General features: G+C 45.3%; 2 protein-coding genes and 2 long non-coding RNA genes across 5 annotated transcripts in view; 2 read left to right on the top strand and 2 right to left on the bottom strand.

The window, feature by feature from the left end:
- LOC106587394 (furin-1) overlaps positions 1–1609 on the bottom strand; it is a 97189-nt gene extending 95580 nt beyond the window's left edge. Inside the window, exon 1 of the mRNA XM_014175750.2 lies at positions 918–1609. The gene's annotated coding sequence lies outside the window, so the exon portion shown is untranslated. The remainder of the gene's footprint in view (positions 1–917) is intronic.
- Positions 1610–3396: 1787 nt separating this feature from the next.
- On the top strand, positions 3397–6898 carry LOC106587396 (uncharacterized). Of its 2 annotated transcripts, XR_001324437.2 has the most exons (6): positions 3397–3521; positions 4404–4440; positions 5317–5842; positions 6210–6297; positions 6370–6571; positions 6680–6898. It is a non-coding gene; the product is annotated as an uncharacterized lncRNA (long non-coding RNA). The 2 variants fall into 2 exon arrangements; XR_001324436.2 differs by having other exon boundaries at positions 6370–6898.
- A 384-nt stretch (positions 6899–7282) lies between these two features.
- On the top strand, positions 7283–8393 carry LOC106587397 (uncharacterized). The gene is made up of 4 exons (XR_001324438.2): positions 7283–7535; positions 7664–7785; positions 7954–8063; positions 8193–8393. It is a non-coding gene; the product is annotated as an uncharacterized lncRNA (long non-coding RNA).
- Positions 8394–8703: 310 nt separating this feature from the next.
- Positions 8704–21335, bottom strand: LOC106587395 (stereocilin). The gene is made up of 27 exons (XM_045709126.1): positions 21035–21335; positions 20388–20590; positions 19112–20266; positions 17571–17595; positions 16822–17407; positions 15803–16711; positions 15655–15717; positions 15449–15574; positions 15184–15350; positions 14917–15103; positions 14064–14246; positions 13649–13825; positions 13180–13329; positions 12741–12799; positions 12418–12541; positions 12124–12206; positions 11893–12028; positions 11461–11669; positions 11223–11313; positions 10895–11066; positions 10607–10776; positions 10344–10499; positions 10094–10236; positions 9756–9904; positions 9468–9565; positions 9140–9287; positions 8704–8890 (listed from the first exon to the last, which is right to left on the bottom strand). Exons 2-27 carry the CDS (start codon positions 20458–20460, stop codon positions 8802–8804), a joined length of 5628 nt encoding a protein of 1875 aa, XP_045565082.1. The 5' UTR covers positions 20461–20590; positions 21035–21335; the 3' UTR covers positions 8704–8801.
- Between the last annotated feature and the right edge of the window lie 709 nt (positions 21336–22044).

Below are 22044 nucleotides of genomic sequence, written 5' to 3'. Positions count from 1 at the left end.
CTCTGCTTGAAATTATCTAAAAGGGTCACCAACGGCCAAATGGAAAACACATTACATCCTAGGGTGATAATTTCACCAAGTGTAAGTCAAACTGCAGATGGGGATGGTGATTGCCCTTGACAGGAGATAACATTGGCACACCACAGAGCAGTGCCCAAGGTTAGAATCCTTCAGCATTTCCCTGCCAGAGGTGTCAGGTCTGCCTACTAGCAATCAAAACATGGCCACTGGCTCAGGAGTTGAGGAATGGCTAGAAAGTCAACAAATCTCAAACAGGAACAAACTTTCACAGATGCCAGTGGTTATTTGCACAATTTGCATTTTCCCCAAAGGCAAATTGGAACTCAGGGAGAGGACAGGCGAGCTCTGACACACACTAACTCAGAGACATGATAGGGGCACTTCAAAGGTGCTAATCACTTAATATGTGATGAAGACAATACATTTGTATCACAATCCACAAAGAGTAGCATATTACAATATCCTCTCTTCTTGTCTTGAGCTCCTCTAACACTCCACTGTATGTTGCTTGCAGATAATTAATATGCTCTGTCATAAGGAGAGTGTTTAATTACCATGAACAATGCCTTTATCATACAGAGTAACAAGGCTACAGTATCAGCGTTTTCTCCACTGAATAGACACTTATTCAAATCATAAGCAAGCAAGCTACAATTCAAATAAAAAAATCTTTCAAGATGCCTTTCTTAAAATTGGGCTCAAAACATTGAATATCTCGTCTTTTGACGGTCATACCAATGAGTCAACATGCCCAGTTAGGCTATAAAACTTCTGCTCGTAGCTCAAAAAGTTCCCAACGTTTCACTAAAACATACAAGTTTCATTATATTGTATGACAACAATTATGGTTCATATCAGAAATGGCTTATTATTGCAAGAAAAATACGGTAACTTACCACAAATGGCCTTGACAACTGCAAACGGCTTGGCGAAAAACTTCGAATACAATAAATTCCTGAATCGTCTCCCGCTGGTATTTCAGTAAAGTAACACTGTATCGCGTTATCAGCAACAACTACTTGATACAATGTAGCCTACTGCGATTCTGCAGCGCTCAGAGCAAGCGCTCTTTCACCCAATTTCTCCCCTGTGTTTAATCCTAGCCTTCTGTTTCTCTGATCGTTCCGATTTGGACGGTAATCGGAATATAATGTCATATAAACCTACTCCACAGAACAACAACAACCGGGATCGACGGCGTCAAGTTTCAGCTAACGTTACGGCCAGGCTCGTAATGCCCTTCTAGCGGACACAATTACAGCCCGAGTGTCTCTGTAGATAGGGACAAGGCAATACCGATGACAGGCAAAGCACACTCCTCGCACTAACCAACTAGTCTGTCCTCTTCCAGGAACGAAGGCACACCAGTACAAAACTCCCCATGAGCGCCTCAATTATGAGGAAACTTTCCAATGCCTTTATTCTGTAGGTTTACCAGTTCCCGTTAACATTATGCATGATCCCCTGTCTTTTTTGATATACTAATTAATCGAATATACTCTTACAACTACCATACTACATTGTTAATGGTTTCAAAATAAATAAAAAATAAGCATGATTCTATGAACCCTCTCAAAACAGCTGAGGGGTCCACATCATGTAGCCCCTCAGGAAATACGTCATGGCGAACGAGGCCAAGGGGAAAATGCACAGGATTTGGGCACACCTACTGCTCAAGAGTAATATACACAGTAGTATATCGCCATCTGCTGGAATAATCTATAACAATGTATTTTTCTTTTTTATTTAACCTTCATTTAACCAGGTAGGCCAGTTGAGAACAAATTTTCATTTACAACTGTGACCTGGCCAAGACAAAGCAAAGCAGTGCGACACAAACAACAACACAGAGTTACACATGGAATAAACGTACAGTCAATAACACAATAGAAAAGTATATATACAGTGTGTGCAAATGAAGTAAGATTAGGGAGGTGAGGCAATAAATAGGACGTAGTGGCAAAATAATTACAATTTAGCAAATAAACACTGGAGTGATAGATGTGCAGAATATGAATGTGCAAGTAGAGATACTGGGGTGCAAAGGAGAAAGAAAGGAAGAAAAAAAACAATATGGGGATAAGGCAGTTGGATGGGCTATTTACAGATGGGCTATGTACAGGTGCAATGATCTGTAACCTGCTCTGATGCTTAAAGTTAGTGAGGGAGATATGAGTCTCCAGCTTCAGTGATTTTTGCAATTCGTTCCAGTCATTGGCAGCAGAGAACTGGAAGGAAAGGCGGCCAATGGAGGAGTTGGCTTTGGGAGTGACCAGTGAAATATACCTGCTGGAGCGCGTGCTACGGGTGGGTGCTGCTATCGTGACCAGTGAGTTGAGATAAGGCGGGGCTTTACCTAGCAAAGACTTATAGATGACCTGAAGCCAGTGGATTTGGCGACTAATATGTAGCGAGGGCCAGCCAACGAGAGCATACAGGTCGCAGTGGTGGGTAGTGTATGGGGCTTTGGTGACTGCATCCAATTTGCTGAGTAGAGTGTTGGAGGCTATTTTGTAAATAATATCGCCAAAGTCAAGGATCGGTAGGATAGTCAGTTTTACGAGGGTATGTTTGGCAGCATGAGTGATGGATGCTTTGTTCCGAAATAGGATATTGTCTGCAGCGTTAATAATTGTTTTTAGGGGGGGGGTGCAAAGACCAGATGTTTTCAGTTAGATGAGCATCAGATATGCATCATAATATAGCAATATAGTCTATATGCATTACATTATGATAGCACACCTTTATTCATTATGGTTTAGGTTTTAAATAGTAGGGCCCTCACTCACAGCCCTAAAACAAGCAGTGATGTGCACCACTACAAATTCGTTTTCAAAAGCTCCGAGCTGAGGAGCCTTTCAATAAGAACTCAAAAAAAGCAAACCCTTCCACCCCAGCCCACTGCTACCCACTTGGCTCTGTTGGAGTATATTGGTGATCACTGCCATTTAATGGCTGCAAAAGGATGGAGCGTGTAATCATGCACACGCTGTTGAATAGCCTACCGCGCGGCGTTCAGGTCGCCTCATTGACGCAAACTGTAGCCTAATTATGCCTGTTTACTCAGCCAATCAACGACATTATTATACTTTTCAATCTGGTCACTTTACTTGGCTTGTCTGATCCAAGGCTAAATACAGTTGCAACCCTGTTAGTAAATAGATTGAAAATGAATTTTAAAAAGTGTACTAATCTTCCACTGAACATTGGTCAGTGGTCGACTAAAATAAAAGTTTAGCTAAAACCTTTAGGAATAATACCTCTATCTTGCGGCTGGTTGGACTACTGGCAGTGGTTACGTTCAACGCGCCCCCCGATCTTCAACAGTTGTGTCCTAGAATGTTAAATTAAATATCCCATTAATTTAGTGTTAAACTTAACAAACAACCCAACATTCGCGATCCGATGGTAACTAGCTAGGTTAGCAAACCAGCCTGCGTTGTTGGATTTATAGGTATAGACATAGTCCTCCAGTCAAGAGCCTAGTTAAGTAATTTAAGGTATGTTGGCCTACCTACCATATGAATCTACTTATGGAGGGACAATAGACCTAATATATGACCTAAACACTCATCATAGTGTGAAAAGGACGCTAGCTAACATTACTGTAGACTTTCTGATATGTTATGGTGTTTGATACAGTTGAATCCCTCATGAAAAAGTACTACTGGATTACTACACAAAACCTATACATGTTGTAGAAGTGATTGTGTAGTGAATGTGTAGTTCATGCACTACTCAAGAACACAAGTAGAGTTTTGTAGATTTCAGTAGGAAAACCATAGTGTTTCAAGTAGTAATCATGTAGAGTTTTACTACTTGATGTTGTTAGTAAATAAGTAGTCAAAACACAACAGCTTTACTACACAGGCTTTTCAATAGTAATCAGGTAGGGTTTTTACAACTTAATGTTAGTAGTAAGTAAGTATCACAACACTACAGCCAGACTACACTGGTTTTTCGCGATCGCAGAAGACATAACAGGAAGTATTTGGTTGTTGTTGTTAGCTAGCTACTGTTTTTGACAATCCCGAATGTAATAATTTTCCATCCTTCGTCATTCTGGCGTTCAAAACCCTTATGCTGGCACCATCTGTAAATCAACTTTCCATCATGTTTTATGAATACGTTCATGTCGTTGTTTAGCCGTGTATTTAACTTTTAACCACATCAAAAAGATTGCTAGCCAAAACGGTCTTAGGCGTTAGCCGTTGTCATAGAGATGTAATTTAGTTTAGCCTAGCTCTTTGCTAGCACCATTGAAATGTAGCTACAGTATGTAGCCTCATGATACCTAATAAGTGTGTTTGTATGCAAATGTACAGTATTTTCATATTGGTATACTTAACCATTCTACTTACCTCTTTTGACATGTTGCCAAGGAGGCCCTCGACATAAGAAGACTGGAGGCCATTGTTGGTAAGATTAACATTGTTTATCAAATGTTTTTCTGTGTTTGTCTTATGTGGCCAATGTTAGCAGATGATTAATAATGTCTTATAATTGTATTACTACACAATGCCTACATATTACTACTGCATATCTTTATTTTCTAAAAGTTACGTTGTGGAGAAATGTGACTGCAACAAAACAGAGGATCTGAAGATAGTTAAGTCAAAGACCTCAAAGGGTTTAACAAAACAAGTGTAAATATATCATTTAATATGTAATTAATGTAATAATAATAAAAAGTTCAATAATGTGCACTAGTCTAGTAGTGACACAGTCGTGAAACAAGAAGATGTCAGTAGTGATTTTGAATAGATAAACAGAAGTAAATGTTTTCAATAGTAATTCAAAAGGGTTTATGTAGGAAATGAAAAAGGATCAGGAGTAATTCAGTAGTGACACAACACTACACACAGATGGCACTGGCAGTAGTAATTAAATAGGAATGAATAGGCATACAGTAGTAATGTGTAGGCGCTGTGTAGTAATCCAATAGTGAACATGTAGGAATTGTGTGGGTATGTGTAGATTTTAAGTAGTAGATACCCAAAAGCTCAGTAGTTGCACAGTAGTCATTAAGGGAGAATTATGTAGTGATTTGAGTAGGAAATATGTAGTGTTCAACAATAGTGAAACATCCCAATGTATCACTCATTACTACCGGTACTTAAATTACTACATATATCACTACTGGTTTACTACACATCTCAATAGCAATCAAATAGTAACACCTGTAGGATTTGTGTAGATCTTGAGTAGTAGTCATGAGTAGTACCTCAGTAGTTCTTCAGGATCAAGGGGACAGCAGCTAGTATCAGTAACACACTCTCCTCTCATGTTTCACAGGGAAAATGGCAAGCAGTTTCTTCAAGCTGTTTTCACCTAGGAAGCGCAACATAGGAGTCCTGTCTCTTAGTGGAGTATGGTCATTTGCTACAGCAGGGTTTTTTCTGAACAGAGAGCTCATCACCACAGGAGCTCAAATCAGGAGGCTGTACCCTGCCAGTTATCCCAGACAGACAGTGACATATCCCGGTGTCCACAGCCTCCAACACCTATTCATTCGTTAGGGGTGTGCTATCATTGTACCCCCTTTTTGTCTGTACTTATTTCAATAGTGTTACCAACCTTCAATTTCTCTCACGGTGCAGAGTTCCCTGATTTACGCAAACACAGCAACTGCAAGGCCAGTCACCTCATACCTTCTTTCTATGCTAAGCTGTGTGCCTATGGACAATGTTATCCAGACAGGATTGGACAACCCTGGGCACCCCTTCATAAAGTATGTTGGCATGGTAGCCGGAGACGAGGAGTCCTATCAGGGGATGGATCACAACGGCCTGTGTGGTCTGTGTCTTTTCACAGTGAATTGGTATGCCTACTACCTATCTTGCTGGAACTTCAATGTATTTTTTAAATCTAATGGCGGGCACCGTGAAATAGATATTCTAAAGCTACTACACATATTGGAGCGTCACCCATTCCTTATAAAAGTGTTATACAGATAAAACCTAGATGAAAGGGGATCAACTGCAGTTTTCAATTCTGCCTTGAAGTGAAGGCAAGTGCTCTACAGACTCTTAATAGCAGAGTTTCCCAATATTCCACCTTTTTGTGTGTAGAGAGGAGAAGTATTGAAAGGAAAGAATAACACAGAAGCCTTTGCTTTGTGATCACTGTTGGTTACCAAGGTTTCATTTATTTAAGGCCATGCATTTATACACAATCTCTCACCACAGACCTGGATGCCACCAATGTACATAATGATGGGAATGTCCATGGACATAAGTATAGAAATGGCATTGCATCAACCACCCAGTTGACTAGGTACCAGACCTTCTACATATCTACATTCTAAACTGTTCAAGTGAGCCAGTACTTACCATAGTCTCTTGTCAGATCCAGGCAGGTCAGTTTGATGAGCACCACGTGTCATCGTCACGTGGACGGGCCTGAGCATCTGAGGGCTGAGCCTGCCCCCTGGCTGTTGCTGGGCGGAGCGCCGGGAGGTGGAGCTGGTGGTGGACGCCCTCAACGTCCTGCAGGGGGAACTCAAGGGACAGTACAGATGACTGACAAGGAGCAGCAGCTGCTCATTCATGTGAGGAAAACACAGTCTGCAACACACTGATTTGGAGAATTGTTTTTATTTGTTTAATTTCCTTATTCTATCACTGAGATGCATAACACTTGTTTTTGGAGTTCACAGGATCACTTCCTGTTCGATATACCAGTGTCCACCCTCTTGACCTGTGCAGGAATGGCCAGAGATTGGCCAGAGGCACAGGGCATTTGATAAGTATAATGGTTTGATAAAAGCACAACTCTAAAACCAAACAAGATAATCAAATCCAAGTTTATTTGTCACGTGCGCCGAATACAACCTTACAGTGAAATGCTTACTTACAGGCTCTAACCAATAGTGCAAAAAATGTGTTAGGTGAACAATAGGTAAGTAAAGAAATAAAACAACAGTAAAAAGACAGGCTATATACAGTAGCGAGGCTATAAAAGTAGCGAGGTTACATACAGACACCGGTTAGTCAGGCTGATTGAGGTAGTATGTACATGTAGATATGGTTAAAGTGACTATGCATATATGATAAACGGAGACTAGCAGCAGCATAAAAAGAGGGGTTGGGGGGGGGGGGCACAATGCAAAAAGTCCGGGTAGCCATTTGATTACCTGTTCAGGAGTCTTATGGCTTGGGGGTAAAAACTGTTGAGAAGTCTTTTTGTCCTAGACTTGGTACTCCGGTACCGCTTGCCATGCAGTAGTAGAGAGAACAGTCAATGACTGGGATGGCTGGGGTCTTTGACAATTTTTAGGGCCTTCCTCTGACACTGCCTGGTGTAGAGATCCAGGATGGCAGGCAGCTTAGCCCCAGAAACTATTTTAGAAGCGCTGAAACCTATGGAGATAACCCGTTGGTCTGGAAAGGCACAACAACCAGGAGAACTTCCTGTTGTGGATCAACGAAGAGGACCACACCCGGGTCATCTAGATGGAGAAGGGCAGCAACATGAAGAGGGTGTTTGAGAGGTTCTACAGGGGACTTGAGGAGGTGAGCCCAGCAGAATCACTGATTGGATTCATTGCCTACACCCACACGTTAACTGTGTCTTAAATGACACTTAAACCTTTCATGCTTTGTTGTGTCTTTTTATGAGCTGTTGTTGACATCACCACCAGGTGAAGAGGCTGATCATGGAGAAAGGCTGGGAGTTCATGTGGAGCGAGAGGCTGGGAAACATCCTCACCTGCCCCTCCAACCTGGGCACTGGACTCAGGGCATCCTGCCTCGTTTTAGCAAGGTCTGGCCTTTACCACCTCACTCACCTATGGGTTGACACATGAACAGCCGTATGAAGAAACTGTGCTAAGGGGATCCCTGTGCTGAGCTGTCCTTCTCAAATTCCAGGATCCTAAATTCTCTGTTCGTTTTTTTCTGTCGTTTATTTTACTGGGATGCTCGTTTTCAGAAGATGCTGGACAACCTGATTCTGCAGAAGCGAGGTATGGACGGCGTGGACTCCGCAACTGTGGCACAACCTCTGACATCTCTAACCTGGCCAGACTGGGTGAGTCAGAGGTAAGACACTGCATCACTACACCACAGAATAGAATGCAGTGACAGTGACAATCATAATATTCAGCTTTAATAGGCAGTTGTAGAGAGTGGAGAAAGAATAGGTTATGTGTGTTTGCGTGTTGTATGTAGGTCCAGCTGGTTCAGAATGTGATTGAAGGGGTTAAATACCTGATTGTGTGTGAGAAGAGACTGGAGAGAGATCAGGATATCCGAATCCCTGCACCCATCTCACAGTTCCAAGTAGAGAGAGACTGGCCTTGCAGATTGCCCGACTTGCGATTTTACATTCACAAACAATATTCTTCAATAAAGCTGTATAAATGCAAATCATTAACTGTGGTCCTCCAAATACTTTACCTGAATAGCAGCTATAAACTCTTTAGCTATATATCAATACATTCAAATTAAACTTGGGGATTGACCAGTAATTGTTGTGTACTATAGAAAATGAGGTTGTGTCCTACTGCCCTATTTTCCGAGAGGCGCTTTTATATCGAATTTAATGAGTGCCCTCCACACTGTAACCACAGTAACAGAGTAGCATAATCCCAAACACAGACACATCAGAATGATGCATGCAGAGTATGTCAGGCATTAGAATAGCATGAGGTGAAGGGTTCATTCCAGGATACAAATGGAACACAGTTCAAAATGTTCGGTTTATTTTTAAGTACAAATGTTACAATTCGATAAAAGAAGGTCAAAGAACAAATAAATACAAATGGGTTACTGTGTGTTTTACGATAGCTGCCATAACATACAGCATAGAGACAATAAGCACACAGTGAGGCTGTCAGCTGACCGTGTTGCCGGGGCCACATTCCTCCCTGTGGACGCAAACAAAACATACCAAACAGTGATATCACTACCACATAGTTACTGTTAAACATGACATTATGATGATATTGGTATGCTATTACAGACAAAAAACATAAATCATTGAACAACACCCATCAATAAGACCAACTAGTTCTTTCTCATGAGATGATCTTTATCCATGTCCCTGAGTCCTTAACCTTTGAATCATTACCCCTGTGAATCCTTACCTCTGAATCTTTACCCCTGTGAATCCTTACCTCTATGCTCTAGCAGGACATCCCCCTCATACTGCGCCAGGCCCAAGGCATGTCTCTGCCCACTGTTCAGCTCCACCCACTGCTTCTCTGTGACCACCCATGCCTGCTCCACATTCAGCCACGACAGCTGGACCGCACTGAATACCACCTGACACACACACACACACACACACACACACACACACACACACACACACACACACACACACACACACACACACATCGTGCATCAACTAACAAAATGGGACGTAGTTTGGAGAGCATTATTTAAACAGCATTATCCAAACCAGCTCTTAAGTATCCTGAGGTGAACCAGAGAGAGTCTCACAGCCATCTTTGTGGGGGGAATCAGGGCGATAGCTTCGGGGATGAGCCCCTCCACCTGCTCCTGTACCAGAGCAGATAGAACCATGTCCTCCAGACCCGCTGGTCAGAGAGAGGGAGGGAGAGAGACAGGGAGGGAGAGAGGACTCATGTAATGAGTGTGCGTGCGAGAGGGGTGGATTCACCGGTCACTACCAACTAACTATTTCTTAGAGTTAAGGATTAAATATACTGAATATACAACAATGAAGCTTTCTGAGTTTAAACCCCTGCCCCATTTGAACAGCTGTACCTGCTAGTGTGCCAATCTCAGTGAAGACCTCGGGGCCCCAGGTACTGACGGGGCCAAAGGCCTGAGGACTGGAGAGACGGGCGGTCAGAGCCTCCATCTGCTGCTCAGAACACGGCAGGGCCAGCTCCCTCAGGAACAGAGCAGCCATGCTGTCAGTCATATAGCAGGAGGACTCATTAGGACTGAGTTGATGGAAGCATTATCACAAAGTGGAATCAGACAGCAAAAAATTACAGATGTTTTGCCTTTTGCACTATAGGCTGAGCTTTATTCACAAGGTATGTAATCTAATATTTCTGTGGTTAAAATAAAGTGTGTATTTCTAATACATGACTGACCTGAGGTTGTAGGGGTCCAGTCTGTTGATCTCTGATGGTGTGAAACCACAGAGCAGGTGTCCTAGAGAAGCCACTTCTACAGCTCCGAGCTGCTCCACCTTCAACTTCCGCTTTCGCATCACACCAACAACTGCTGCTCTCATCTGAAACGAGACACAGGGTTGGAGAGTCAAACAACCTACACCAGGAGTGGGCAACCCTCCACACTACAAATATCACACGTGAGATTGGAATATGGGAGCCTCGTCACCTTTTTTGGGCTCCAGTCGGTCAGAGCCCCCAGGTAGGCCAGGACACCCAGGTCAGTCAGGTTAGTATCCTGGAGCTCTCTCTCCCCCAGCTCAGTGACCAGACAGCCGAGCCCCAGAACCTGCTCTGGTCTCAGGCCTCTAACTGGACTGTAGGCCTGGAGGAGGGTGAAGGATAGTGCACAAAATACACAACACATTTCCACTGTCAATCTGTAGCAGGCAGTGATGAAAACCAAAACGTCTCCGATGTTCTGAAACTAACCTGCCTGAGCTTTACCCACAGTGCTCGGCGCTGCTCAGGGCTCAGTGAAGCATCCTGACCTATGACCTCCATGCACTGCCTCAACTCCTCCCCTGCCATCCGGCTCAGCTGATTGGCTGTCCATGCTGAGGGGAAGGTGCCTCTTATGTCACCACAGCTTGGGACTGGCACTGGATAGATGACATGAGACCGCAATGAGTTTAGAACCACAATGCATGATCATCAAGCTTTCCTTCAGAGCTGGTAGGTATGATGCATTTGTGATATAGAGAGCGGATCAATGATGACCTTTTCTCCTCCTGCTCTGTGCTCTGACGACCCCCCGTATCAGGCTGTGGATCCTCTCTCTCTGGCCCTGCTGGTCCACACACTGGGACACACAGGCCTGACCCACATCACTGTTCTCCCAGCGCCACTGACCTGCCAGAACCTCCTCCACCGTGTCTGCACTCAACACCACCTGATATATGGTAGTAAAACACACACTTAGCACATCCTGCTAAAAGTACACGCATGCAATCACATACAGTACTGCAGGGCTTTATTTGTCATCACCCAATGATAAAGTGATAGTCATTATAAAGGCACTTGATGTTTCGCCCAATGGAGCCCTCACCAGTGGGATGGAGTTGATCTGTTTTGGAGAGAGAGTAAACAACAGTCTGCCAACAAGCTCCACATCACCAACCGTCCATGCCGATACCTCTCTACCATAAACACACACACACACCAGCTTTTTGTTATAAATGCATACATGACAGATACCTACAAGCCCAGTGCTGCCATAACCAGCTCACAACCACCCCAGGCCTCCCACTCTACCATCTCCTAAAAGAGACCCAGCTGTCTCTCACCCCAGCAGGTCTCTCCCAGTAAGCAGAGCAGCCATGTCCTTCAGGGTGTCCCTGGGCAGGCAGTACCCCCTCAGCTCATCCAGCTGCAGCCCCAGGGCCCCTCTGTCCACCAGCCCCAGGGTATCCCTGTCCAGGAAGGGCAACAGGGGCCCCAGGAGGTCCACAGAGGCCCCCCTGAGCTCCCCCTCAGCCAGGCCCTGAGAGGTGCCCTGAATGGACACACCAGAACACAGTTACTACAGTATAATTACTGCAGGTACTACAGTATAATGACTACAGCTGACAACAAAGCACAATCTGTTTAGCAGATTATTAAGTATTGTAATGCCATGCATTCCAACCCTGTATCATTATGTTTGGATGAATTGATCAATGTTTATGTTTTATTAATTAGGAGGATTTCGTGCTAATAATATTATAGTCTCTCCTCACCAGCACAGTGATGGCCTTTTCTGCTAAGGCCATCTGCTTATGACGGGGCAGCTTGAGGAATTCCACAAAGTGCTGCTGAATGTGAGCCAGGATGGCTGTCAGTGAAGTATTAGACAGGCTCTCAATCAGGTTCACCCTGGGATAGCAGAAATAACCAGATTAATATTGTATAGAGAGAGATTAAATGTTGGAACATTTATACAATATATTTTGGAGTGAATGATATCTTACGGTAATTCTGCAGCAAACCAGGGGCTTATACCATCCAGGTCTTCCTCTGGTCTTTTCCGCAGCTCCTCTACGACGCATTTCCTCTGGTAACAAAACACAAAAGATCTGAACAAACTAGTATGAAATAGGAAGCTCTGAAGAATTCCATGAATACTTTTCTTGACATTTGATATGGTAGATAAAATACTATAGATAAAGAAAGATGTATCTAAATATAGAAAGAAAGGGGTGAGAGAGAAAGAGGAGGGGAGGAGGACACGAGGGATACCATGTGGGTAGCTTGTGGTTCCTCACCAGAGCTGGTCTCACCCCTCCTGGCAACTCACTGACAAACTGAAGCAACTCTGAAAAATTGGTTTCATTGGTCCAAAGCTTTAGCCAATCACAGCTCATTCCACCAGCAATATGGCCCAAGTCCCTAAAGACCAAATAGATGACTGGATGAATAAATTGTATCTGGAAGACTGCATTGCATTTGTAATCCAGGTAAGGGAAACCTAATGAAAATCTGGGTACTGACTAAGTCTCCAATTTTGTCATGTAATGATTTGCATGAATATCACATGATATTCAATAATACAGCACATACCCATGACACCTAATAACATTTGACTTACTCTACAGTGTCTCTGGTAATGATTTCAGATTGATGGGTCCTCTTGAAAAGTAGCTGAGCCTATATAATTCAGAAAGACAAAGTGTGTAAGGGAGAGAGAAAACAAGTGGTGAAAGGAATCTAATACACCCTTGACTCTGACAAAATCTATTTAAGGTAGGCATTACTCATTTATACCCCCCTCCAGACTATTGTACTACATCCAAACCAATTTGCTTGATGACGGCTGAGGCGTATGGGGTATTAATATCCTGAATGGCTCATCTGAAGCATATCCAATGATTTGCAGATTAATGGGAGCCCAGACCCACACTGGCAGCTTGGCAGCATGGCTTTCGCTCTAGAGCAACAACAGTAATGACGCTATACCATAGCCAAAGGAGTGGGTGTTTATGTAGTGTTGTCTGTTCAGACGAAGCATAGTGGAGATGGATATGCACCTGTTGAGGGGACCAGGGCAGGTCTCTGTACAGGCTCATATCTCTCAGGAATGTCTCTCCATCCAGAACCTCTATCAGCTCCCTCAGGGGCACAAACGGCAGGAGACATTGGAGCTGCACTGTGAAGTTCCTTGAGTTGCTGGCTAAAGCCTTTAAAAAAAGCAAAGGAATAAACAATTGAATATGTACCTGAGTAATAGTAATTAGTAATAGGTTAAGTACTGTACTTATGGAATTACTTCCAGGTAAATTCCCAATGACTAGCCATTTAGCCATATAAGGTAGTTGATGATTGACAGCATAATTGGTTTGTTAGCATTTAAATTCCACCATCTCTTTACTGTGTCATCATCTGCTCTCAGTGTGGTAAGAAAGACAATGCAGAGCCACTGGAAATGGTGAATAAAGAACAGTTTGACAGCAAGGAGAAAGTAATCTCCCCACAGAGAAACAAGAGCACCTTACTTACCTCCTGCAGTGCCCTGTGGAGCATGGCTCTAAGGGCAGGCTTCAGGTCAGCCAGTAGAGTGCGCCAGCACTGGCAGTGAGTGGTTCCACTGATCTCGGACCAGTGTATGCCTCTGAGCACAGCAGGGGACAGGCCAGGCAGTAAGGGCTTCAGCCTGCACAGTGTATCCATGGTGAGCTGACAAGGAGAGGATCACCATGGAAATATGGCCTCGTAAGAATGCACAACAAGCTGTGTAGATTAAAACATAACTGAAGAGATCACTAATAAGCCTTTACTTACATTTGTGTCTTGTGAAATTTTGGATAATATCTGGAACGCCTGGGGGAAGTTAAAAACAACATGTAATGTTCGCTCAGCAGAAAACAACATACCGGTAGATTCAGAGTGTAGGCATAGTCCATGCAGTGCTGACCTGTGCTGGGGAGAAGCTGGGCAGGCCTGGGTGTGTTAGCAGGTCCAAGAGCTGTAGTGAGGGCAGTGACTGCAGGAAGGAAGCCCCTAGCTGGGGCAGTAGGCCCCTGAGGGTGGCCAGTGCTGGAGGAGGTAGAGTGCTGGCGTTCAGAGGCCGCACCGCCTGGACCAGCCAGAGGGACAGCTGGACAGGGCAAGAGCAGGATCAACAGGGTCAGAGCCCCTCACATATGATATGGACTGTATACGTATACAAATGGCAATACTGATATTTTTACTGATATCCTAACAGGTGTGTAGGAGGAAAGAAATGTCACACTGCCACAAAATGAACTTGGAACCTTTGGAGTGCATCCCAATTTTTACATGCAATTCTCTCTCACCCTGCCTGAAGCACTGATGAGTCCCTCAGACACACAGAGAGCTAGCTGCTGCCAAAGAGCAGAGGACACAGGGGAAGCCAGCAGAAACGGACGCAGCTCCTCTGGTTTCAGGTAACAAACCAGAACTCCCAGCCTGTTGAGAAATAATGCCCTCGTCTCTCTGGTCTAATACTCTGGTAACTGCACAAAGGGACACTGTGGCTCTGGTCAGAAATAGAGCACTATGTGGAATAGTTTACAACTTGAGACAAAAGACCCTACCTCGATATGTTATCACTGGTGAAGTTCCTTTTTTTAATAAATAGAGTCCGTAGAACATGACGACCCCTTGTTCCATCCAGACTGGTGTTTCCCAGAAACTCCACCAGGGGACTCAGCTTAAGGAGGGACATGATGACAGAGTAATGCCAATGCAGTACACAATACTTCATGAAAATATCTGTAGATTAGATAAGGAATGAGATGTCTAACCTGGTCTGATGTCAGCTGTTGAAATTGGCTGACTGGGAGGTGTGGGAGCAGTGGGAGGATGGAGCTGAGGAAGTATGGTGGCCAGGAAGGGACATCTCCCACCACACTGGACTGCAGGAGCCTCTTCACAAACGCCTGTTTCTGTGGAGACTTCATCTCTGTGCTGTGGTCACGGATCGCCATCAACCTATGATACAACACAGAACCAGTCAACACGATTACCTTTGACCTTTGGCATGAAATGGCAGCTCAGGTCCAGTAACTCACACACTGGTGTTGACCAACAGGGAGGTGGGGAAGCTCATGATGTCAGAGACGGACATGAAAGGTATGAACTGTGATAGGTCGACGAAGAGGTCAGGGGTCACACGAGGGAACTTGTGGATGAAGGCGGACGTCATGGTCTCCATGGCCTGCAGTTCTCTCTGAGAGGACTGGAGGAGACAGTGGTCTTTATTGACAGTAGTAGTAACTTAGTAACATCCCTACTTTCCAGCATCCATGACTAAACTGAGAGTGTTTGAGGTCAAACCTGAGTGGTTTCTACGTGCAGCTGGTCCCAGCTCTGGTGCATGTGAGACAGAAACCTCTTCACCGCATCTTTCTCTGCTGACATCACCAGTGTGCGGATACTCTCCCTGGGCATTTGGAGGTACTCCTGGAGAGAAAACAATGTTCACCCTAGTACAGGTAAGCAGTTAATCTGCATCATAACCATTTTATAAAGGTGTACAGTACCTGCATTAGGACTCTGAGGGCAGAGGAGTTGTCCTCTCTCTCAATGAGGTCCCATAATACAGGCTGTCAGGACAGAGGAGGCATTCACATTACCTTCATGTGTCTATGTTTGTGTGTATGTGTTCTATATATAAGGTATGTGGCTTACACTGAAGCAGCTAAGCAGGTCCTCTTTGAGAGCGGCGCTCTGCTCCTTGCGCAGGAACAAGCCCACGGTTTGGAGCACGCTCAGTGAGGCGTCAGGACGCAGAGTTGCCCAGAATGAGGCGTTGTCAAGGAGACTGGAGAGGAGGATGGCCTGACCCAGGCCCTGCCTCACCTCCCCCTCCCCCTCATCCAGTCCCGCCGAGAGCCCAACCACAAAGTCCAGTACCCTCAGCACGTACCCCACAGCCCCCACCCAGCCTCCTCGCTCACCCCCATCCACCTCACACACACTCAGCCTGTGCAGTGCCTCCACCAGCAGCGGAGCAGGACTCACACACAGCTGTGATGTGTCAAAGTCGTACGGCGCCGGGAGCATGTCAAAGAACCACTGGAGGAAGCACTTCCTGTCCTCCTGTTCTACATCCAGGTCAACACAAAGGTCAGAGAACTTAGGATAGGCTGGGAGTAGCCTGCGGTAGAGGGTGGCATTGCTACAAACGTACTCCCTCAGCCCCTCTGTACTGACACAGAGCTCCAGCAGGGAGGCATTGGTGAAATGCTGCAGGCTCCACTTCCTGTAGTCACATGTGTCTTCTATGGATTCAGGGTGGGAGGAGTTGTGGAGTCTGGAGCAGTACTCTGCAGCCCAGCTGCCCTCCGGAATGGATGGGTGGGAGGGATGGGCCTCAGGGGACTCGCTGCCACACAGGGCTGAGACCAGAGCAGAAGTGTTGGGCAGGAAGCATCGTCTGAAGTCCTGGGCGCTGAGGGACCTGGTGCCCAGCTGGGCCAGGCAGGCTTCGTCAGGCCCTGGGCTGCCCCCGCCCTCCACCACCTCCCCTGACAGCTGCACACACAGGTCACCTATACTGGACTGGTTGAAGTAGTGGTAGTCCTTCATCTCTGCAGCCTGCAAACATCACAGGCAGAATGTAGTTAGACATTGTGGAGAAGTTAAAAAAGTGAGTTGAGAACCCAACTCTTTTGCATTCAGAAGTGGGGTTTGATCATGGACTGTACCTGGTGTGCTCGCTGCAGCCAAAAGGAGGAGTTGGCACACACAGTGTTGTTGAACTGGTGAGCGAAGAACTCGCTGCAGACGTGGACCCACAGGAAGTCATCCTCGGCTGCAGACAGGTACCAGGCGGCGTCGGAACACGTGGCGTGTAGGTCGGGTCCCACCTGACCAACCTCCGGGTCCACAGACCCATCGTCCCCGTCGAACAGGTTACAGTAGAGGAACACAGTGAAGTTGGACACCCCAGTAAGGCCTGGGATAGAGGCGTTACACGCTGCTTCCAGGATCTCTGCTGAGGCAAAGTACCTCATCTCTCTCAGGTGGCTGTGGCCAACTTCTACTGCCTCAGACTGGGGCTTGAGGAGACGGGAACGGCGGGGTACTGGGGTTGAGCTGGGTGGATGTTTCTGTTTGGGCGCCCTGCGGGGTGACAGGGCTGGTCTAGGGCGAGAGGGGCGTGGTGGGGGTCTGGGGTCCCCACTCACACCCTCTATGGCTGGGCAGGAGAGGAAGGGAGGGGTGCTGGGAGGGCCCTGCGAGTTGAAGCCCAGAGCCTGAGCATTCCACGTGACATTATGTCTAATCCCCCTACAAGTCACAGACAAGGGGAGAGAGTATGGTAAACTAAGGTACTACAAACAACATACATTTTCTATTAACCTCATAGTCTTGGTGAGGGAAAGTTATAAAATGAAACCATCATGATGCATGTAGTTTATATTATAAGCTTAGTTTTTTCTCGATTACTTACCATAAGATTAGCTGTCTCAGGTCACCTTTGAAAAGATAGATAAGAAAAAGATAGATAAAAGATAGATTAATGGAAAATCACAGACAGTGTAAGAGAGCTAGTGAATATTATGGTAGATCAATGGTGGAAAAAGCGACTTGCACCATACAATCGAGCCTGATGTAACAGCATAGCTGGGCTCACAATGCCCAGGAGATAGTGTTACTGGCATCAATGAGAGGGCAAAGAGATTAGCCAAAGCATGGGATGCAGGGTAACACCGATCCTCTCAATGACTAACATTGCCATTATGATTTTAAAGCACTGTCAGTCCAAACACTCTCATGTGTCATGGGTTTCAGTCTAAATCATTCATGACTAATGAGTAAGAGCTGTTTGAGACATATTATCAGCTTAGTATGAAGGGAAATTAAATTCAATAGACCTTGATCAACATGCATGACCTGTCTCTGACATGTGTTTTATAAGAACAGTAAAAGAGCATATATACTGAACAAAAATATAAACGCAACATGTAAAGTGTTGGCCCAATTTTTTATGAGCTGAAACAAAAGATCCCAGAAATTTTCCATACGCACAAAAAGCTTATTTCTCTCAAATGTTGTGCACAAATTTGTTTACATCCCTGTTAGTGAGCATTTCTCCTTTGCCAAAATAATCCATCCACCTGGACAGGTGTGGCATATAAAGAAGCTGATTAAACAGCATGATCATTAATTACACAGGCGCACCTTGTGCTGGGAACAATAAAATGTGCAGTTTTGTCACATAACACAATGCCACAGATGTCTCTTTTGAGGGAGTGTGCAGTTGGCATGCTGACTGCAGGAATGTCCAAAAGAGCTGTTGCCAGATAATTTAATGTTGATTTCTCTATCATAAGCCGCCTCCAACATCGTTTTAGAGAATTTGGCAGAGTATCTCGAGTAGCACAGTGGTCTAAGGCACTGCATCTCAGTGCAAGAGGTGTCACTACAGTCCCTGGTTTGAATCCAGGCTGTATCACATCCGGCCGTGATTGGGAGTCCCATAGGGCGGCATACAATTGGCTCAGCGTTGTCCGGGGTAGGATGTCATTGTAAATAAGAATTTGTTCTTAACTGACTTGCCTAGTTAAATGAAATCCAACCACAGCTCAAGTGTAACCACGCTAGCCCAGGACCGCCACATCTGGATTATTTCTGTCTGTAAAAAAACCTTTTGTTGTGAAGAACTCATTCTGATTGGCTGCGCCTCTGCCCAGTCATGTGAAATCCATAGATTAGGGCGTAATGAATTTATTTCAATTTAGTGATTTCATTCTATGAAGTGTAACTCACTAAAATCTTGTAGCATGTTGAATATATATTTTTGTTTAGTTTAGCTAGCCACCAGGGTTGAGGCTCAATTCCAGTTGAATTCAGTCAAATCACAAAATCCTCAAGGAAAGAAATAGGAAGTATTCCATTCATACATTGAATTTCAGCTCATCCACTGAATTGACTAAATTGAAGTGGAACTGACCCCAACCTTTTGGTGAATGGGGAGCATCATGGACTCACCAACGGAACATCTGCCCTTATGTTTGGGCTGTGGCACGTCCACCACGCTGCTGACATCATCAAGCAGCGCCATGGTAACACGGGACACCTTTCTCCTCAGGTTGCCGTACACCGAGCTGCCCACCCTGTGCAAGAATCCCCTTCTGAGGCCGTCCAATCCCTGCAGCAGGGCAGGGTTTTGCTCTGCCAGCTGCCCCGCCCTCTGCCCCCCATCGGAGCGTGATAAAGCCTGCAGGAGCAGTGTCTGAAGGGAGTCCAGGTCTCCCCCCATGTCCCTTCTGTCCCCAACGTCCCCTTGAGTGGCATTCCCAGACAACCCCTCCTCTCTCAGGGCCTTGGGGGGCATGCTGAAGGGTTTCAGGCGCCCAAAAGCAGCCGAGCCCCTTCTCTGGTTGGCCCCCATCCCCGCAGGGTGCAGGTTCACCACGGGCTTCCAGTTGCGTATCTCCATGAAGCGGAGGAACTGTGTTAGCCAGCTGACACTGAAGGCACATTCACCTCGGCCCCTCAGGGCACAGATGAAGCCCTGCAGCCCGGCGCTGGCCTGGCCATAGGTCCCGCTGACCAGCGCCTGCAGGGCCGCCTCAAGCAGGGCACTCACTGTCCTCCAGTTCTGGGACAGGAAGTCAAGCAGGGGCCTGTAGGGCTGCCGCTCAGACAGGGACATGAGGCTCTGCAGAAGCCCCAGCAGCCCGTCCCAGTGAGGGCTGCCTCTCAGGGACAGAAACCAGTCCTGGAGTCTGACGCTGGGCCTGGGGGGCTCCCGGCTGTCCCACTGGTTCAGCGCAGCACCCCCTTCTGACTGGATGAAGGACTGTAATACCTTCTCCCACAGTTGTTCCTCGTCAGAGACAAGCTGTCGCTCCTCCAGCTCAGCACCCATCTCCTGGAGGTACATGGAGATATTGTAGAGGAAGCCTGACAGACGGTGCCTGTCCACAGGCTTCTGGAGGGAGGGGAGGCCCATGTTCTTACTGGGCAGCAGGCCCAGGGTCTTCAGACTTCCCATGATGCTCCTCACCACGCTGTGGACCTGCTGGTCTTGGGTTCTCTCCGGGGAGGCAGGCTCTTTGGTAGGATACCACCCCCCTCCTTTACGCCATATTGATACTAACTCCTTGAAAATGGGCTCTCTTTGGTCCTCTTTTTTACTTGCTGGAAATGATGTTGAAAAGCCATATTTTGAGCATGATACAGCAAACATTATTAATATCAAGGTATCATAACACCATTACACTACATCATAACAAGAAATTGTAAGATACAGTCTCCTCACCTGAACTGTTGGTGGATGTATTGCCCAGTAAAACAACCAACAGTGTGATGCGCATGACCCTAAACACCGTCATCTTCTCTACCACCTCCAAGCCAGTGCTGATGATGTCACAGTGATGTCACATCTGTCTCTGAGTCTGTGGCCTAAGTTTGATTGATGTCATATCCCTGAGTTTGGACTGCATCCCCTGTTACAGCCTTCCTCTGGCAATGGGTTGGGGTCAGTGGGGTGGACACAGGGAGTAGAGTGTTTCATTGTAGAGTGGACATTAAACCTTAATGACAGGCCACCGTCACCTGACCACCTTCCCTCTCACAATAGAGGTGCATTACCATGGATTTTAATCAACTGAGGTATATTCTTTATTCTTTCTATGATCTTGAAGCAGTTTTGAGTGAGACTTTGAAATATGAAACACACAGAAGGAATACAAATACTGGTACTAAATAAGTTGTTTATCTATCCAGAAATATTCTCTTTTCAAACGGGTCTTAGACATTATGAGAGCATGAAGGTAGGTTAACATTTGCCACCTATGCATCTCTATCCATATACTTGGGATTTGTTTGATGTCCCAAAAATACTAAACAGCAGTCATCTGCAATATCAAAAGGAGTATAAAGAGATTTATAGTTGTTTGTACTCACCAATAACGCTCCATTCAGTTCTTCAAATCCTTGAAAATCTGTTTATAAGGCTTTGTGAATATCTCCATAAGTTCCAGGTATAAATGTGCACTAAAACAATATTATTTGACCTCTTTTCTCTCTGTCTGTCCCTCTCACTTTCAACTTCTCTCCCTCTCTTTGTTTCCCTGTCAGCCCCTCCCACTCCTACTCTCCCTCTCTGTGTTCATCTTGTTTTGTGTACCTGCTCACCCAGACCCTGAGATCCAGTTGGAGGAATTAGGACCATAGCTTAACCTCATATTTCAGTGGTATCCCCGTCTTGTGCCAGCTGACTGTTTTCTAAGGTGAGTTTAACGCAATGGAGGACAAATCAAATCAAATCAAAATGTTTCACCTTACAGTGAAATGCGTACTTACGAGCCCCTAACCAACAATGCAGTTTCAAAAAATACAGATAAGAATAAGAGATAAAAGTAACAAGTAATTAAAAAGCATCAGTGAAATAACAATAGCGAGACTATATACAGGGGGGTACCGATACAGAGTCAATGTGCAGGGCCACCGGTTATTTGAGGTAGTATGTACATGTAGGTAGAGTTATTAAAGTGACTATGCATAGATGACAACAGGACAGGACAATGGACAGGACAATAGGCGGGACAGCACAATGGATAGGACAATGGATAAAGTGTTGTCTGTACGGCGCTAAGGTTGCATGTGTAGGAACAAAAATAAACTTTAACAAAACTCTATGACTATGTCATACTGTAGAGGTGGTCCCTTCTATCAGGGCATTTACTATAAAAGGTTTAGATTTCCCCATGATATGTGAAACAACCCACTTTTGGAAAGAATAAAACAAACTTGTTTTGCTATATTTCAATAGTTCTTTGCATCTAATATGTTGATTTCAGTGTTGTTTTGGAACAATCCCAAGGTTAGGACTGTCAGCTTGATTCACAAGCAGGGTTCAAATCTGGATGGTATTAATCACACCCAGGTTATCTCTCCCATTCTCTAGCTGTCCC

The sequence above is a fragment of the Salmo salar genome, chromosome ssa26 (genome assembly GCF_905237065.1).
Source record: "Salmo salar chromosome ssa26, Ssal_v3.1, whole genome shotgun sequence".
Taxonomy (NCBI): Eukaryota; Metazoa; Chordata; class Actinopteri; order Salmoniformes; family Salmonidae; genus Salmo; species Salmo salar.
Note: the sequence above shows the minus strand (reverse complement) of the source record. Positions and strands in the feature narration are given on the sequence as shown.

Excerpts from the sequence above, each read along its gene's own strand:
- LOC106587395 (XM_045709126.1), bottom strand. The coding sequence starts at position 20,460 with ATGACGGTGTTTAGGGTCATGCGCATCACACTGTTGGTTGTTTTACTG. Across the intron at positions 12,542-12,740 it reads ATTACCAGAGACACTGTAGA|GGACTTGGGCCATATTGCTG; the intron begins GTAAGTCAAATG and ends TTTGGTCTTTAG. Across the intron at positions 9,566-9,755 it reads TGAGATTGGCACACTAGCAG|CGGGTCTGGAGGACATGGTT; the intron begins GTACAGCTGTTC and ends CTCTCTGACCAG.